The sequence below is a fragment of the Acanthisitta chloris genome, unplaced genomic scaffold (assembly GCF_000695815.1).
Source record: "Acanthisitta chloris isolate BGI_N310 unplaced genomic scaffold, ASM69581v1 scaffold37842, whole genome shotgun sequence".
Taxonomy (NCBI): Eukaryota; Metazoa; Chordata; class Aves; order Passeriformes; family Acanthisittidae; genus Acanthisitta; species Acanthisitta chloris.
In genome coordinates, this window is record NW_008660574.1 from 1 (window position 1) to 17,150 (window position 17,150).

Sequence of the window (17,150 nt, forward strand, 5' to 3'; positions counted from 1 at the left end):
GGCGGTGTGTGCGGTGTGAACGTGCCCTGCTCGCTCCGCAGCTGGGCGCCGAGAACGCGGACAGCATCGGCGCCGTGCTCAACAGCAAGGATGAGCAGCGGGAGATCGCCGAGACCAGGGAGACGTGCAGGTCGGTGTCGGCGGGCGGTGGCTGTGCGGAGTTGGGGGGTTAGGAGTAATACAGGCCCTTAAAATGGGTCGGTGAAAGATAGTGCTTTAATGGCTCAAATCTGAACTTAGACTAAGGCGAGTAGGGTCTAGTGGTTCCCTTCCAGCAGCAGTTTGGAAATCCTGTCTGACTTGTTTCCTGTGTTAAAAAGCTGCTGTGCAGGAAGACTGAAGTGTGAACTAAAATGCGCCATCTGCATTGTCCCAGAGCCTTTGTGCTTTTGTTAAGAGCAGTTACAGGGCAGTTTACTTGAGAAGTTCTCATGGAACAACACACACGTCTAGTGCTTGTTAAATCTCGTGTAGTAGTAGTTTTCTTGTGTGTGTGGGCTTAATTTTGTGGACTTAGTGCTTTGATTAAAATGAGCTGTACATTTTGGAAGAGAAAAATGAGAAAGGGAAGGGAATGACTCTCTTTCAGGACTTCTGTCCTTAAAAAGTTGTGCTGGTCTCAAATATACTGGGAACAGCTTTTCATACACAAAGTTTAAAAGTAATTGCAAACTTGTCACAGAAAGTCTTCGTTGGAGAGAGAAACTTGTATATGATGACTTCTTTGGCTGTTCCTAGGGCTGCTTATGATACTTCTGCACCAAATGCAAAACGCAAATATCCAGATGAGGGAGAAGCTGATGAGGAAGAGATTGAAGAATATAAGGTAAGAAAAAAAGGCAAAGTATATGAGTCTTATCATTAAGATTATCTTCATTAGCATGGAGAGGACTTACCCTGAAGATAGGTCATAATCACCTGCAAATGACCAGGCTCTTGCTGTTGTTGAAAAATAGAATCATAACATTAGCTCAGACCAAATTCAGGTGAGCTGATGAATAGATTTAAGAAACTTGAAACCCCCAAGGGGAACATCTGTAGTGGAGTCATCAGCTGTTTTCTGCAGACATTGCTAATTCCCTGTTGGTAAGGACATAAGAACAGTAAAATTCCATCTGTATTTATGTAATGTTTTCCTTAGCACTTGGTGCCTGTTTAAATTTAGTCTTGTAATATGAACTGATTTAAAAATCTAGTTCCTTGTGATATCAAGCTCTATTGGATTGTGTTTAATGCTCCTCAGACCAAAGTAGTAATAGACTTAACTAGTCATGTTGTGGACAAATGCTGCAAGTTTGTCAGTTTTGTTAGGAAAAGTAGAGGTATTTCTGCTGTAAAGTGACTTATCTCTATATCCCTGACCTGCACTGTTTGGTTCTGTTTGATGGGATCAGTTGATTCTTCTGAAGTGGTTTGAAGTGTTTGTGTCCTGGCCTCAGATTTGGTGGATATGAATGTATCCTCAAACCTCAAGGGCTGTAGCTGGAGCCTGTGCATCCAGCTGGGATTGCTGGTGGAGATGGGTTATGCTGAAGGTACAGTGTGGTTGTTAGTGTGGTGGCACAGGGTCTGCAGGGCTGGAGTGTGTGGATTTGGCAGCAGACCTTGAAACAAGCATAGTTGGGTATGTTGGAGTATTTCTGTTAGTTTTAGTGTTCCAAATGGGAAGTGAAGTGAGATGATGACACCCAGATGCCTTACACTGACTTTAGGACAAGAGGGCACAGACTCAAGCTCTGCCAGGAGATGTTTAGGTTAGGTATCAGGAAGAAGTTTTTTACAGAGAGAGTGCTCAGGCATTGGAATGTGCTGCCCAGGGAGGTGATGGATTCACCATCCCTGGAGGTTTTCAAGATGAGACTGGATGTGGCACTTAGTGCCATGGTCTAGTAACCACAGTAGGGTTGGACTGGGTGATCTTGGAGGTCTTTTCCAACCTGGTTGATTCTATGATTTGAGGGAAGGCTAAACAGTGACATTAACATCTTCATTATATGGGGCAAGCGTAAGAGCATTTTTTGAGATCAAGTATGTTACTCAGCCATTTAGGAACATCTGATGCACAACCAGCAACATGTTCTGTTTCTTGGGGTTTTTTTTGTGAGTCTGGTTTTGATTTTTCTGTAGAATAAGTGTGAATTTTTAGTGGTGGTTCTTCATAAGTATCAGGCTGATTTGAAAGCCAAGGGCAGCAAGACTGCTTGTTAAACTCCCCAGTGGCAGCTTGACTTGTCTTGGAGCTTGGCTGCATTGCTGACCATGGGGTGGGAGGTATGGGAAGAGAGGCACTACTGGCAAAAATGAATAATGGCTATTTTAAGGTCAGAAGGTTGAATTGTGATTCTAAAGAACTCCTGCAACACTTGATTTTGTGGCACTAACAGTTGTACCAGGGTTATTTGAGCTCCCTGATCTGTGTTTGGAAGGGACAGATAATGGACCAGACTGCTGGCACTGCCAGGCTTTTCACAGCCACCTGGGTGCTGTGGTTGTTGCTCCACCCCTTGCCTTCCCCGGGTGATTTTACTCAATTGTTTGAACCTCTGTGAATGTCTGTTTTGTGGAGTTTTAACTTTGCATGAAGTACAAGAACACCTGTGGTTCTACTTTGCTCTCTGCCTGCCTAATTTGATACAGCCCTAGTTTAATTTGTGTCTGCCAGCAGTGGCCTGTGAGCCTAGGATGTTTCCATGCCGTTGTTTTGGAGGCTGGAAAAATCTTGTTTGAATTATGGTAATTGCTTAATGTGGCTCTAGTCGTTTGAAAAAAACTGTGTTTGAATATTGTGGGTAGTTTTTATTTCCCTAACTCAGCAACAGTATACCAGATGATTTGGAAAACAAGGATGATTAATGCCCAAGAACCTAGTGTATGGTATTATTGCCAGTGTCCTTCTGTCTCTGTTTTGTCTGCGTCCTTTGCCCTTTGGAAGTTGTTGGTGTGGGCTTTTTGTTTGTGGCCACAAGACTTTTTAAAATCACTTATGAAGGCATGAAGAGAACTGGGATAACTCAAAAGTAGGTATCTAGCAGATGCATATCATCAGAAGGCTAAGATTTAGAGAAAGATGAAAGGGGAAACAGGTGCAACTTAGGATGGCATAAGCAGTTCTTAGTAAAACTCGGGTTTTTTTGTGACCCGAATAACACTTGCTGCTGCTTGTCTGCTGTTCATTCTTTATCCTTGTAAACACTGGTGCTGTTTCTGACAGTAATCTTTTTGGTCTGGTTAAACAAACAAACAAAAAGACTGTATATCTCTAAGTTGATCACCTGAATATTGGGGAAGGGAATCTGTGACTATTTATCACATCAAGCATTTCAGAAGTTGTTTCAAAGCTCCAGTTTGGAAATGATAGAAATCTTATGTCAAGGTTTTGACAGTTAGAGGGATCAAAACAGGGAGGGAAAAGACTTAATTTTTCATTCTGCATTCAGACAGCTTGTGCAGCATAGGGTAAATGCAGCAGCAATGGTAGGGTAGATATTATTTAGTAGTTCTTTAGCTTTATTTATGTATTTTATATATCTGTACACCAGGTTGATTCAGGAACAAGGGAAAACAGAAAGTGAAGAAGTGAATCTCAATTTTTGTCTCTGTTCTTAGTTCTATGTTGGATGTTCAGAGAAAGTCAGTGGGACGAATCTCTCAATTCCAAAATGGGATGAATGAACTGTTGGTGACGCACCAACTGGTGGAAAACATTGCAATACAGTTCTTGCTTTCTGTAAATCTTGAGGCTATAAAAAGAGAATTTTAAGTTGCTTTTAAGAACAGTCCAGATGAAATTCTGACTTGTACCTTGTGTTGTTGCTGCAAAGTGTGGACTTTGCTGCTAAGGTTGGAATGTGAGAGATGATTGAATGGATGTAAGTGCTCAGAAGTTCTAATGCAGAAGAACTTAAGCAAAATACATAATTTGTTTTAGTCCAAGTTTTTGGGGGCAAAAATTAAAGCACTGGCTGCACCCAGGGGCTAGAAATGAAGGGGTTGTTATTGTGTCCTCCATTCAGTGGCCTTTCCCAGTAACACTCTCTTCATTAGTGAGAGAGGTGCAGACCTTTCTGGGAAAACTGGAGCTGGAGTCATATGTGTTCTTTTGCTTGTAGACAGCCGCTTCAGGTTATCCTTCTGCTTCTTGAGGAAAGGAGAGAAACAGCATGATCCTGCATACTGGTAATATCTGCTTTGTTTCCCAGGATGAAGTAGAGCTACAGCAGGATGAAGAGAACCTGCCCTATGAAGAAGAGATTTACAAGGATTCCAGTACCTTTCTTAAGGTGAGTTGTGTTTGCAATGAGAAGTGTAGTCACAGCTGGCATAGTTGTGTTAAACTGTTGATGCAGTTGATGGTATTTGAAATAGAGCTCTAAATGTTGAAGTAATGGATCAGAATTGAAATTTCCTGGGAAAGATAGGACTGTAACTGGGGTTTACATTGATCTGACTAAAGATCTGAGCCAGCTCACACTGAGCTGTAGTTATGGTGGGCCTGATTTGGAGCTAACACATGTGAGGGGTGTGTGTGTGTATATGTCCAGTTATGTCCCTTCCACTCTCACTGAACTCCTTTTTGCTCTCCAGGGTACTCAGAGCTTAAATCCACACAATGATTACTGCCAGCACTTCGTGGATACAGGACACAGACCCCAGAATTTCATCAGAGATGTTGGTATGTCACGGTCACTGCCTATGTGAAGATAACTCATTTTACTTGATAGCATTTCTTTTTCTTCCCCTTCTTTAATTCCTCACAGTTGCTGAAAACACAGATACACATATAGTTCATAGTTTTGTCTCTGTGTGCACATACATAGACATTTATATGAATGATTTTATTTTTAATCATTACAAGGTGATAATTACCAAGGCTGCTCTTACTCTTGGTTTTACTCAAAGTATTTAACCAGGAAGATTATTTCAAAACTAAATTCTTTTGATTCTGAAACACAGATTATTTTAATGAGCAGACCTTGAAACCTTTGGAAGTCTGAGTAACTTACTTGCAGTTCACCTGTTTCCTGGGCTGTATTGCCTCTTAAGAATGCAATGTAGCATGTAAAGTATGGAAGAAACTTAGATTTAAGTCAGTAAGCAATATGGATAATGTTTACCAGCTAAATTACATCACTGCTGACAGCACATTAGGAGGCCCAAGTTTAGAGGATGCTATTTTTTGAGCTCACATTTATCCAGCCATCACTGAGCTTATTCTTGCAATCATGCTTCAGTAGGCCTGAACTTAGTCTTACTAAAACTAAATTATGCTTTGGTCCTGTATTCCAGAACAGGTACCTGGTGGTTATTTGTTTTTTAAACAAAGCAGGACACCTCCCTCTGCAGTTTACCAAGCAGTTCTCTGTATTTTGTGAAGTTTAAGATTGTCAGGGCAAGTGTTGTGTTTATAGGTGGCAGCCCAGAGGTTTTGTTTGCCTGTTGAAGCACTCTGTTTCTTCTCTATATGTTGTGAATGCTTTTGTGAAACACGTCTGGATGTTCTGTGTGAAAAATGGGCTGTTCTGTCTCAGTGAAGTCTATCTGAACAGCTCCTGGGCATCACAGCTCTGTAACTGAGGTGGTTACACACTGCTCTTTGAAGTGAGTGTGAAGAGCAGCCCATGTCATCTACTGTGACTTCTCTGCTGCATAAGGAGTTGGGAAGGGACAGGACAAATGGTTATGGAAATGAAGATTTCAGCAACAGTTAGTCCAGAGCCTTTATTAGAGCTATGTCAGGTTGCATATTGGTTAGCACACATTTTCTACATGGCCATCAAAACTCTGCTTAGGTGTTACTGGGTAATTGGATGTGCTCCTAAAAAAAAATAAGCTGTAAAGAAGTAGTGGTTGTAGAACGCCCAGTTGTATCTTTTTGATGTTGGAAGAGAGAGAGAGTTTGGTTTTGGTTTGTTTGGGTTTTTGATTGAAATTACTTTCACAGCTATTCTTAGCTGCTGCTCTCTGGTTTCTGTTTGTGCTGGGCAGGAGTATTTGACTCACACTGGCTGGAAGCATCGCAGTACTGAAAATTGATGGTGGTTTTCAGCTGTTATTTTCATTCTTTTCCTTAAAAACCTAACATTTAAGGGTTGGGGTGTGTATTTTCCCCCAATGTGGAAAGCCATTTAAAGTTGTAAATTTAAATGGGTATGAAGCTTTGTAAATAATTCCTAGTGAAGTTGAACTGAAACTGCTTGGGAGGCAGAGATGGCACCTTGTTGGTTTGTGCTGAGCCTACTGCTAGCAACAACAAAAACAGTCTGCTTTTTTTTTTTGGAAGGGAAAATTTAATATCCTGAAAAGTATATTTTCCTTCCTAAAAGAGTTTGCTGCAAAAGACCTAGTTAAGGTTCTTTCTTTTTGCACTCTGTGCATATGAAAAGGTGGAAAATTGACAACGATTGAGTTAAATGTAGGAATGAATATGTATTCAGATATTCAGGACTGATACCAGAGCACCAAATCTCAGTAAAAGGTTTGCATGAGGGAATCAGTCACACCCCAGGTGCTGCCTTAGGAATAGTCTTCAGAGGTTAAATGAGAATATTCTGTAAATGAATGTGAATTGTATCTTAATATAAACTACTGGATATAGGTAATAAAATAAGTTTCTCTCATCATCCTGGTGCTTTTAGTGTAAATGAAGGATTGTCTCTTTCTGGTAACAGGACTTGTGAGCTCAACTCCTGCTCTCTGTGGTGCTCTAGATTAGAGCATAGACTCTATGTTAGTAACAGCCATAATTAGACGAGTGAAGGCAGGAGGCTCTTGTCAAGCACTGAACAAAACTGCTTTGAAGAGTTTGGTGTGTTCTAACAGAAATTAAAATGAGGCTAAGTGTTAACATTTGGACCTATTCAGAATACTGGACAATGCTTAATTGATACAGATTTACCCTGTTAAGTAGTTGTTAACTTCATGTTTTCTTCTTCTTAGGCTTAGCAGATAGGTTTGAAGAATATCCAAAACTTAGAGAGCTCATCAGGTTGAAGGATGAGCTGATATCTAAATCTAACACTCCTCCCATGTAAGTGTTCTTGTGGAAAATGCCTTTCTTCTCCAGACCTGTTTGAAGTTAGCTGTCTGCTTTGCAAATCTCTTCTCTTTAGCACCTGCTTAGAATTTACATTTTCTATTTCTGTTTGTATATACAAATTAATCATTTGAAACATAGAAGAATAAAATCAGTTTGGTTTTGTTAGTTTAATCTAGATGTTTAATATAATATATGAACTAGATTTTCTTTTCAGTGTGTGATTATTTATAGTATCTGAAGCTTTGATTTATTTTTTTTAAGACCAAATTGTCATTGATGTGGTTGCAGGCTTTAGTTTGGGAACTAAATGTCATATGATCATGAATTTCGTGATACTGTGCAGTTTATAACAACAAGAAAAGCTTTAAAAAATTTGCCTCTTAATAAAATGTTAGTCCTTGTACCAGCTGGTTTTGGATAGTGTTCAGCTGTTATCTTAGTGTTCATTAATCAGATGTTACTTTGTAGTTGACCTAAATTGTTTAGGCTGACTAGAAGTCATTTGGCCTATTGGCTTCAAATTGAGTCTCTGCTGAACATCAAACACAGCCTAAGTGTGCAGCATGTTACTCCCAGGAACGTGAACCTGTCTGAATGTCAACTTAATGCTTGTGATACTCAGTAGTCCTAATCTGTACTGAGAAAAATAGCTTTATTTAATGATAGTCATGTAAAAACACTGAAATAATTGAACAGCTGAGATGCAAACGGCAAAACTCAACTTTGCTATTTAAAGTTAGGTGTATTTTGGCTTTCTTAGCCTTAAAGCACAAAAGAGGGGGAAATCAAGTGCTGCCTTCTAAGAACACCAAATACATTTAGGGAATAATAATCTCTTCCAAACACTTTTTGGGAAGGGGGTGGTGGTGATCTGCTGCTCAGCTTTCTGATGGTTAGAGGTACTTGGGGGAGAGCAGTGTGACTTTTCTGGTAGGGATACAGCAGTGAGTGGTGGGCAGGTCTGGAGGACAGTTTTGTGTTTGAGTGTGTATATGAGTAGTACAACCCACGTGTGTGTGAATTTCCCTTCTGTTACAGGGACAAAGAAATACATTTTTACTACATGCAAAGTAACAATTTCAGTATTCAGAATCTTTGCACATAATAAATGGCAGTTGTAAAAATGTGCCACTTTCCAGAAGTCTGTTAGCCAGGCACTGAGTGTTTGCTCCTTCAGTGTTGATGTTTTCTCCTATATAGCCCATGGATGTACAGAAACTTCAGTGGTTCTGTACTAGATACTGCTGTGGGGTCTGAGTGGGCATGTTTCCTGGTAGCTAAATTGAAATCCTAAAAACTGTTTATTAAGAGAAAACTGAGGCTGGATGTTATTGTCCTGTATTGTTTAAGTAGTCTTAAGTGAGGATGTGTTATGGATCCCCTCTGGATTTAGTGCACTTGAGCTCTGTGAACCACACAGGAAACTCTTAACTGGCCACACAGTAGTGCTGTGTGGAGTATAATTTTCAGACCACTGTTATACCTTGTCTGTCATCTTCTGTTTAACAGGTATTTACAAGCAGACTTGGAAGCATTTGATATTAGGGAACTGAAGTCCAAATTTGATGTGATTCTCCTGGAGCCACCTCTGGAAGAATACTACAGAGAGACTGGCATTACTGCCAACGAAAAATGCTGGACCTGGGATGATGTAAGTCCTTTCCTTGCTGTAGGAAAGATTTCCTACATGTATTTAAGCAAATAGTTTCACAATTTAATTTAGTAGCAAGAATGCTTGAGATGTGTTTTAAAGAAAAACGGGATAAAAAATACTATGAATTAAATACACCTACTTGTTCTCCCTGAATCTGGTTGAAGACTTATATCTAATATCAGTGGGGTTTCTCCCTGCCCTTAGATTATGTGAGTTTCCTTTCCTGCTTGGATTTTACTGTTGAAATACAGAGTGTCCATTGAAAAATACTGCCATGTTTCTTGCTATTTTTGGAGAGGCTTTTAGGGATTGCTTTTTAATGTGTTTTTCTTATAGTGACAAGAGTAGGTAAGTGTGTAATGCTTCACTGACATATCTCCATTCTCCAAGTAGTGACTCAGTAGGAGAACAGTCAAACCAGCTGTAATCCTGAGAAGCCTAACAAAGAAGTTAAACCTCACTTGAGGAAGTTTTTCTTGTACTTACATATTTCCTTACTGTTTAGTCAGATCAAAGGTGTATTATAGTCCATTCTGCATCTTTGCCTTTTCCCTGGAGTCAGCTCTGGAAAAGCAGTGAGAGGGCTAGAGGCTGTGAAGTGCTGGATGCCATCAAGCACCACAGTTGGGTGACACAAAGGCTGCTGCCAGGTTGCCCTAGCTTTAGTTTGTCCTTAGGCTGAAACCTGCACAGACATAACTTGAGGGAGGAATCCGTCAAAGTAAAGGATCATGAGAGCAAAGTAAAATTCAAGCTCCCTTTAAGGAATGAATTTGAAAACAAAGACATGCATGCCTGTGGTAAGAGACTAGGTGACTAGTTATTAGTAGCATGTGTGTTAGTCATTCTGGTACATCAGGCACAAGTGATGCCTGGCAGTATTTGCACAGGGGAAACACTCTCCATCCTAACAGAAAAACTGCAAGTGTTGGATGCAGGAGTCATAGTCGGGAGTTACACACTCTTGGAATGACTTCTTCTGCATCCTTGTTCTTCACAGTGGCACTGAATGAAGCTTGATTTGATGTGTTAGCAAGTTACAGATGAATCTTTTCAGCTTGTGATGACTCACAGATGCTTTGCATCTGAAGTTGTTTCATCTTGAATGTTGCTCATTTGTCATTGTTGAACGACTGTCCTTATAAATTCTAGCTTCTCTTTTCCTCAAAGTGAAAACAGAGAATGTCTTTCCTATACAGTGATAGGAATTAATCTGGTTTCTTTATAATGTGTCTTCACAACCTTCATGTAAGTAATTCCAGGGCTGAAAAGAAACAAGACTGTTGCTGTCTTATTAAATATTTTTGCTACCACTGGAATGATAGAATGAAACAGAGATTTGGGGAGGGGAGAGATCATGCAGGTTGTGTTGAGTCTTTTAAGTGTAGTATTTTCTATATAGATAGAATTTCTGTTGTTCTGGTTTAACCCCAGCAGTAGCCAAGCCCTACACAGCTGCTCACTCACTCCCCCACCAGAGGGATTGGAAGGGTAACAGCTAGAAAATTCATAGGATGAGATAAAGTCAGTTTAATAGTGAAAGCAAAAGCTACACATGCCAGCGAAGCAAAACAAGGAATTAATTCACTGCTTCCCACAGGCAGGAGGTGTTCAGCATCTCCAGGAGAGCAGGGCCCATCACGTGTAGTGGTGACTTGGGAAGACAAACACCATCACTGCCAATGCCTCCTCTTCCTCCTCTTCATATTCTATACTGAGCATGATGCTATATGGAATGGAATATCCCCTTGGTCAGCTGTCCTGGCTCTCTCCTCCTTGCAAAACCCAGCTCCATACTTGCCACTGTGAAGAAAACTGCCCCTTTCCAAACCAAACCAGCACACTGTTAAAAAGAGTAATTGAGTTGGTCCTCAGCTGTGTTTAAGATGTGCTCCTGGGTACTGGCAAGGTAACTTTCACAAAGTGCTTTCTGGAAAACAGTTTTAAAAGTTTGGCTGTGAGTGGTGTACAGACTAACATGTCTAATAAAGGTGTTCCTGATGGTTTCTGTGACAGTGCTTCAAGACTGAAGTGTTCTTACTGATATAATTGGTGATTTGTATTTAATTCAGAGGCACTTCTATTATTCCTATTATTCTTAGATCATGAAATTGGAAATTGAAGAAATTGCAGCCCCAAGGTCATTTGTGTTCCTGTGGTGTGGCTCAGGAGAGGGCCTGGATCTCGGCCGAGTGGTAAGATGATGTTTTAATTCAATTTATCAGGCAGAGGCTTAAGAGTTTATTTTTATCGTTGACTTTTTCATGTATAGAGTTCTCAGCTGTAACCACTGAGGGATGTTTTGTTGCTGTGGTAGAGGGTATGTGATTTTAAGTGGCATTAACTGTTTAGATACTGTTGTTTTCCAGATGAGTCACTGACTCTGTGAGGAAGCATAATTCCACAGGGTCTAGAAAGTTCCACTGCTGTCTTGTCTCTGATGTATGTGAGTTGCCATAGGAGTGGGTTACCCTATTGAGTGCTTTTCCAGCTCTTTTAGCAGAAGTATCAATATTTTTTTGCCAGAAATACTCATACTAGGAGAAAGGTGATACTGTTTCATCAACTGAGATAAAACTGCATCTGCATGCCAGGGTGGCACTGCTGGGGTTGGGGGTGCTGGGGTAGGAATTCCCAATTGGCTCTTGCTGTGCCAAAACGTTTGTTAGTTCAAGCAGTGCTTTCTATGAAAACAATTCATAAACATGCTAAAGGACAACATGTGGTAACTAATCTGTTTGCTTCATCTGCTTTCCATTCTGAGGCTGATCAGATTGGGTTTGGTCATAGACATGTTTGTAGTAGCTGGACAGTTCTTGAACCCATCAATAGCCAAACGAGCTGGAGTCTTTTATGACACATTTCTTCCCTTTCCAAGACTACACTTACAGGAGTTAAGGTTAAAAAAAAATAATCATTTAAGTTGTTGTAGTGGGGTTTTATTAGGTGGAGTTTTTTTGGGTAGTTTTTTTAACAGATAAAATTTTCCCACTTAAGAGTTTTACATTGATGTGAAAAACTACCACAGTGCAGCTATTAGTGGAGACAGGGCCAAGGCAGCTGATCACTACATTGTTCAGACTGTCTTTGATTGCATTGAAGTGTCAGTAGGTAAAAATGAGTGCAGAATTCCATGTGGAATCTGTACAGGTGTTTAATATTAAAAAAGACATGTAGAGAAGTCCATGTGCACATAAAGCCTCTGTATTTTTTAGGGGCAGCTTGACAAAACACAGCACAGTCATGCCAGTAAACTGTATCATCCATCTGTGACAAATTTCCAGCTGTGCTTTGAGAAAAGTCAAGTACCTATGTGAGTGTTCAGTTAGGCTACTTAAATTTTTGGCGTAGTATGAACAGTTTTATCTGTTTGTTAATATTTAGTGCCTACGCAAATGGGGTTACAGAAGATGTGAGGACATTTGCTGGATTAAAACAAATAAGAACAATCCTGGAAAGACCAAGACCCTAGACCCTAAGGCTGTTTTCCAGAGAACCAAGGTAAAGGTTTGGCTCATTTCCTCCTCTGCACCCTGTCTCTCTATGCTAATGAAATGCCCTGTGCTCCACAGCAGTTGGTGATGGGAGGACTTCAGGGTTCTGTTCTGCAGAGCATGTTTTATGGAACCGATCTTAGCAGTAGACTTTGACTAAACTTAATGTCAAAAGAAGTCTTTGAATCTGTAGATTATAAATGGATGTAGTCATAAAAAATAACTCAGTAAGACTGGCTGCTGGTTCAGGATACACACATGCAGGTGTGTGCCCAGAGCTTGAGCCAGAGAGAGAACTGTCAGGGACCAGAGCTGAGCCAGCAGCTCCCGAGTTCCTGGAGGTGGTTGTGATGCACAAGTGACAGAGTGGGTCAGCTTGGTTTGAGTTCAGCACTGCCTCAGGGGTGTGCTGTGGAGGAGGTGTGTTCAGGAAGGTGCAGAGAAAAAAAAGTGTTCTGATTTGACTCAAGTGTCTGTTATTCAAAAACATGTGGGTGTAACTGGCAGTTTTACTGCATGTAGAGAGTTGGCTGGCAATTAAATAATTCAAAGTGTCAGTTAACCTCAGGACTCATTCCTTAATCATTCCTTAGCATTAAACATCCTCAGCTGTTTCACATTTGCCATTTTTAGGAGTATAAACTTGCCTGTAAGATATCTGGAATCTTTCTCTGACTTGCATTTACTGAAGTTTGTTTGGAAGTGTGTTGTATCCATTATAAATATTTGTGAGCATAAAGATTGTGTGTTTATGGCCTGTAGTATTGCAGATATGTGTAGCTCACTCATGAGAGGTTGAAGCTAACAACAGGGGACGTGGTCTTTGTTTAATGAAGAATAGTTTCTGGTATTGGGGAATTTCTCTGTTTATTGAGAAGGATTGGGCTGAGGTCAGTGTTTGTAATGAACACTGGAAATGGAGTAAGCTTGTTTGAGCTAAGTAAACAGCCTGTTGGGCAAGATGTATTTACCAGAGGTTACAGCAGCAAATGCTGTTCTGTGCTGTTTAGCTGAGGCATCTCTCGAGGTGGATGCTTTCCACTGTGCCACATGTTGTAGGTCTAAGGTGTTAGTGAGTGGCAGGCCATGTGGTGTGAGGATGTTTTGGATAGTTCTTCTAAGAACTGGATTTATGAGGCTTTGTTTGATAGGTAATTTGCTTAGCAGTATTCTGCCTTTTTAATTAAACTGAAGGTCCAAAAATCTTTGCTAGAGTGCAGCTGGCCAGCTGTATAGAGCACTAGGTCAGCTGTTGTGCCTTTCCCGTGTGCTTGGTACCTGACAACCCCTGACAGACCTGGGAGTGCCCTGTCTGCAACTCTCTCTGGAGCCGCCTGGTGGCGCTGTCAGTCGGTGTGAGAGTCAGGGTCTGATCCCAGGGAACGTCGCTCTCAGCGTGATATTCCCAGGAAAAGAGCTCTGAAAAGGGTATGTGGGAGCCTCTTTTCATCCTGCACCTAGAGTGGGGATTCCTCTCTCGTGGATGCCACATACCAGTCTCTTAGACTGATCTGCAGTGTTTCAGAGGAGAGGAAAGCAGTGCAAGTTACAGCTCAAGAACACTTTGATGCTGATTAGTTGACTGAGAATGCATGGACAGTTCGATAGTGGTTTATTTTTTTTTTGATGCAGTAACATCTAGAAGAAAGGAATCTGAGGGGGAAGGCTACTTTTATAACAGAGGTACAATATGAAAAAAAACACATTTTGTGTGTTTTGTGACTGAGACCTTCAAAATTATTTGTATGAATAAAGTTGGGATAAGAATACTGATACCAGTATTACTTATAATTAATACCTATTCCCTTACTCTTGCCATCACCTTGTACTCACTTGCCTTGTTTCAACTTAAAGCTCTAACTTTGCTGTTATTCAGGAAATCCAAATCTCTTCCTTCAGCCTCTGTTCAAGTTTTACCACTTCACAGTGTGGTTCATCAAGCCAGGCCAGGCAGCTTAAACTACTGCTCTGCCTTGTTTGCAAAAGGCTCTTCCGGTAGCTCCAGCTTGTTTTGTTGTTCTAGTTCCTGCTTCAGACTTTGCTCCGTGCTTGTGGGATGTGCTGTGCTTAGATTCCTCTGCGCTGTGCTCAGACCCTGCTGTGGTGCTGTGTTGTGTAGGAGCACTGCCTCATGGGCATCAAGGGCACCGTGCGGCGCAGCACGGACGGGGACTTCATCCATGCCAACGTTGACATTGACCTCATCATCACAGAAGAGCCTGAAATTGGCAACATAGAAAAACCTGTAGAGATTTTTCACATAATTGAGCATTTCTGCCTTGGACGACGACGGCTTCATCTTTTTGGGAGAGACAGCACCATTCGACCAGGTAACGGTTACGCTGATTTCTGTCAAATAGCTCAGTTTTAATTTGCTTCAATGACCCTTTTCCATCATCTCGGGCACTTGGTGGGTTCTGGTGGAAGCTGAGGCAATAATGGTTAATCCTAACGCATCATTCCTCTGCCAGGAGTCGCACCGGCTGGGTAGCTGTGCCTTTATTTCTGCATGTAACTGCATCACTTGTCAGTTCTCCCAGCACTGTGACAGTAGTGACTTCTGCCCTAGTTCATGTTCTGTCTCTCCTGACCAAAGAGCAAAAGACTTCGCTAGAACTAAAGATCTCACCATGTATTTTCTTAGCAAGAATGTCTGTCCTGGGGTGAACCCTCAGGCTGTGTTGCAGGAGCATCATAGAGAGCCCCACTGAATGATACTGCAGTTGTTATAATTTTTTATCACCTTTGGGAGCAAAACCAACTCACAACTCCAGTTCAGCACTGCTTTTTGTTTTATGAATATTCATTTTTAGAAGTAAATACTTGCTGAAGCAGCAAGACCTTTGTGCTTTTGTTATCTGTAATGTTATCTCCAGTTGAAGATAAATGCTGCAATCATTCAGTTTCCTACTGGAATACTGAAAGGTATAATTTCTCTTTTCATACTCTAAATATATCCTCTTCTTTTTTTGACTTGATAGTGAAATAAACTCCACACTAGCTCTAAAAATTAAAATGTCTTCATGTGCAAAATAGAGTAGCAGAATTCCCTGCTTGTAAAATTTGTATCAGTATCCTGACAGCAGAGCCCAAGGAGACACATTTTTGGTGTATGTGAAGATCTGTCAGTCACAAAACTGTTGTTTGGAAAATCTGATAATTGTAATTTCTCTCTGATTTTTCAGAAGAAAGTTGGTTTTTAACCAGTATTCTGTATTTTTTTAATTTGGTAGTTGCCTTGGAATTGCACTGCAACCTTTAAATCTTGTACTCACCACAGATCCTCATAGAGCTCTGTGAGGTATTAAGAATTACCTCTGTTTTTTTCAAATGTGCAGGAAGCAAGGTAAATGTTAGGTTAAAGAGAACAGTGTCAAAGAACTGATCTTGGGGGTTTTTTTTCCTTCTTATTTTCCTTGTAAGCATACTGTTGAGATGACAGAAATACGTCTATGATGCCTGCTGACATTAAGTGGTCTGAGCCCCATTCTGAGAGCCTCACTTTAGGTCAAATGCTGCTTTAGCTCATAATGTGAATAGGCAGCAATGTGCCTGCCTTGATTCACTTGGTGAGGCTGAAGTGCCTGTTGAATGTTTGTGCATTGACAAGCTGATTTAGCTCTTCAAGCTCTATTTTCATATCATGTGTGTTTTGAGAGATGTGCTCCTGGCTGTGTGGTTCTGGAGACAAAACTACCCCATTCAAATCTAAATACCACGTGTCTCTCCCTGTTACCTGTGTGTTCATTTACTGGGAGAAGGACAATAATGGCCTTGAAGCACAAGGTGTGTTCTCGCTTTTGTTGACTGGTTTTGTTGCCCAGGTTGGCTGACGGTGGGACCGACCCTCACAAACAGCAACTTCAACGCGGAGACGTACTCTTCGTACTTCACCGCTCCCAACTCCCACCTGACGGGCTGCACCGAGGAGATCGAGCGTTTGCGGCCCAAGTCGCCGCCGCCCAAGTCCAAGTCTGACCGGGGAGGTGGAGCTCCGCGGGGAGGAGGACGAGGGGGAACTGCCGCAGGCCGAGGAGAGAGGGGCAGAGAGAGGAACAGAACTAACTTCCGGGGCGAGCGCGGTGGCTTCAGAGGGGGCCGTGGAGGTACCCACAGAGGAGGCTTCCCCACCCGCTGATACCCTTAGGAATGGCTTCTTGCCCTGCTCCTACACCTCCTCTCCAAATCTTTTCTTAGTCTTGTTTTTCCTAAGGTGAGTTACTCTGGGGTCCCAAGCTGGATGACCTGTACAGTTGGTTTTGGTGCAAGCCATTGCACACACTGTGCCTGGCACCGTCCTGCGCTGGCGGCACTGCCTCGGCCTCCTGACCACTCCAGTGTCAGAGCACCATCCCTCCGGACCACGGCCAGGAGCAAAGAGTCTTGCTCTCCCCTTGGAAGCTTGCAAGGTGGGAGCTTTCTTCTTAACTGTTTTCTCCAAAAAATATGGATTCCTCTTCCTGGTTTTGGAGGTTTGGGTTTGGACTGACTTGGAGTAATATGTTGGAATGGGCTGAAAATGCAGTTCTGAATTGTATGGCCACAGCAGACTTACTGTCTTATATATATGGAAGGAAAAATGCTGTGTCTGTGTTAACACCTGTTTTAACTTCTCTGAAACCAAGGAGCAAGTGGAATAAATAGATTTCTATTTTTTCTTATTTGGTTTAGATTTCCTGAATTATTTTGGGGAATAGGGAACAAGTTTACTTTTCATCTGTGATGTATGTGCACTCACTGTTCATGTCTGTAGTGGGAAGAGTGGTAATTCTGTGCAGTTGTGCCTCATGGCAAGCAGCAAGTTGTGCATTGATGTGCCATCCAGAACTTCTGCACTTGTCTGGATTGGTCCTTGAGTGGGGATTCCCACTCAGTGTGTGTTGGTACCACCTTGTTCTTTGGGGGGGGAGATGACCAGAGTTACTGCAGAGCAATGATAGTGATCTCATTGGAGGTTGGATCGGAA

The 17,150-nt window shown here is 41.6% G+C and overlaps 1 protein-coding gene across 1 annotated transcript; it reads left to right on the forward strand.

Moving 5' to 3' along the window:
• Positions 1–14: 14 nt before the first annotated feature.
• On the forward strand, positions 15–16,401 carry METTL14 (methyltransferase like 14; the record flags this gene model as incomplete). The annotated part of the gene is made up of 10 exons (XM_009069858.1): positions 15–130; positions 739–826; positions 4,200–4,280; positions 4,585–4,672; positions 6,937–7,027; positions 8,546–8,687; positions 10,793–10,885; positions 12,075–12,191; positions 14,304–14,514; positions 16,009–16,401. Coding segments are annotated over 10 exons (1,341 nt in total), but the record flags the coding sequence as incomplete, so codon positions are not given.
• Between the last annotated feature and the right edge of the window lie 749 nt (positions 16,402–17,150).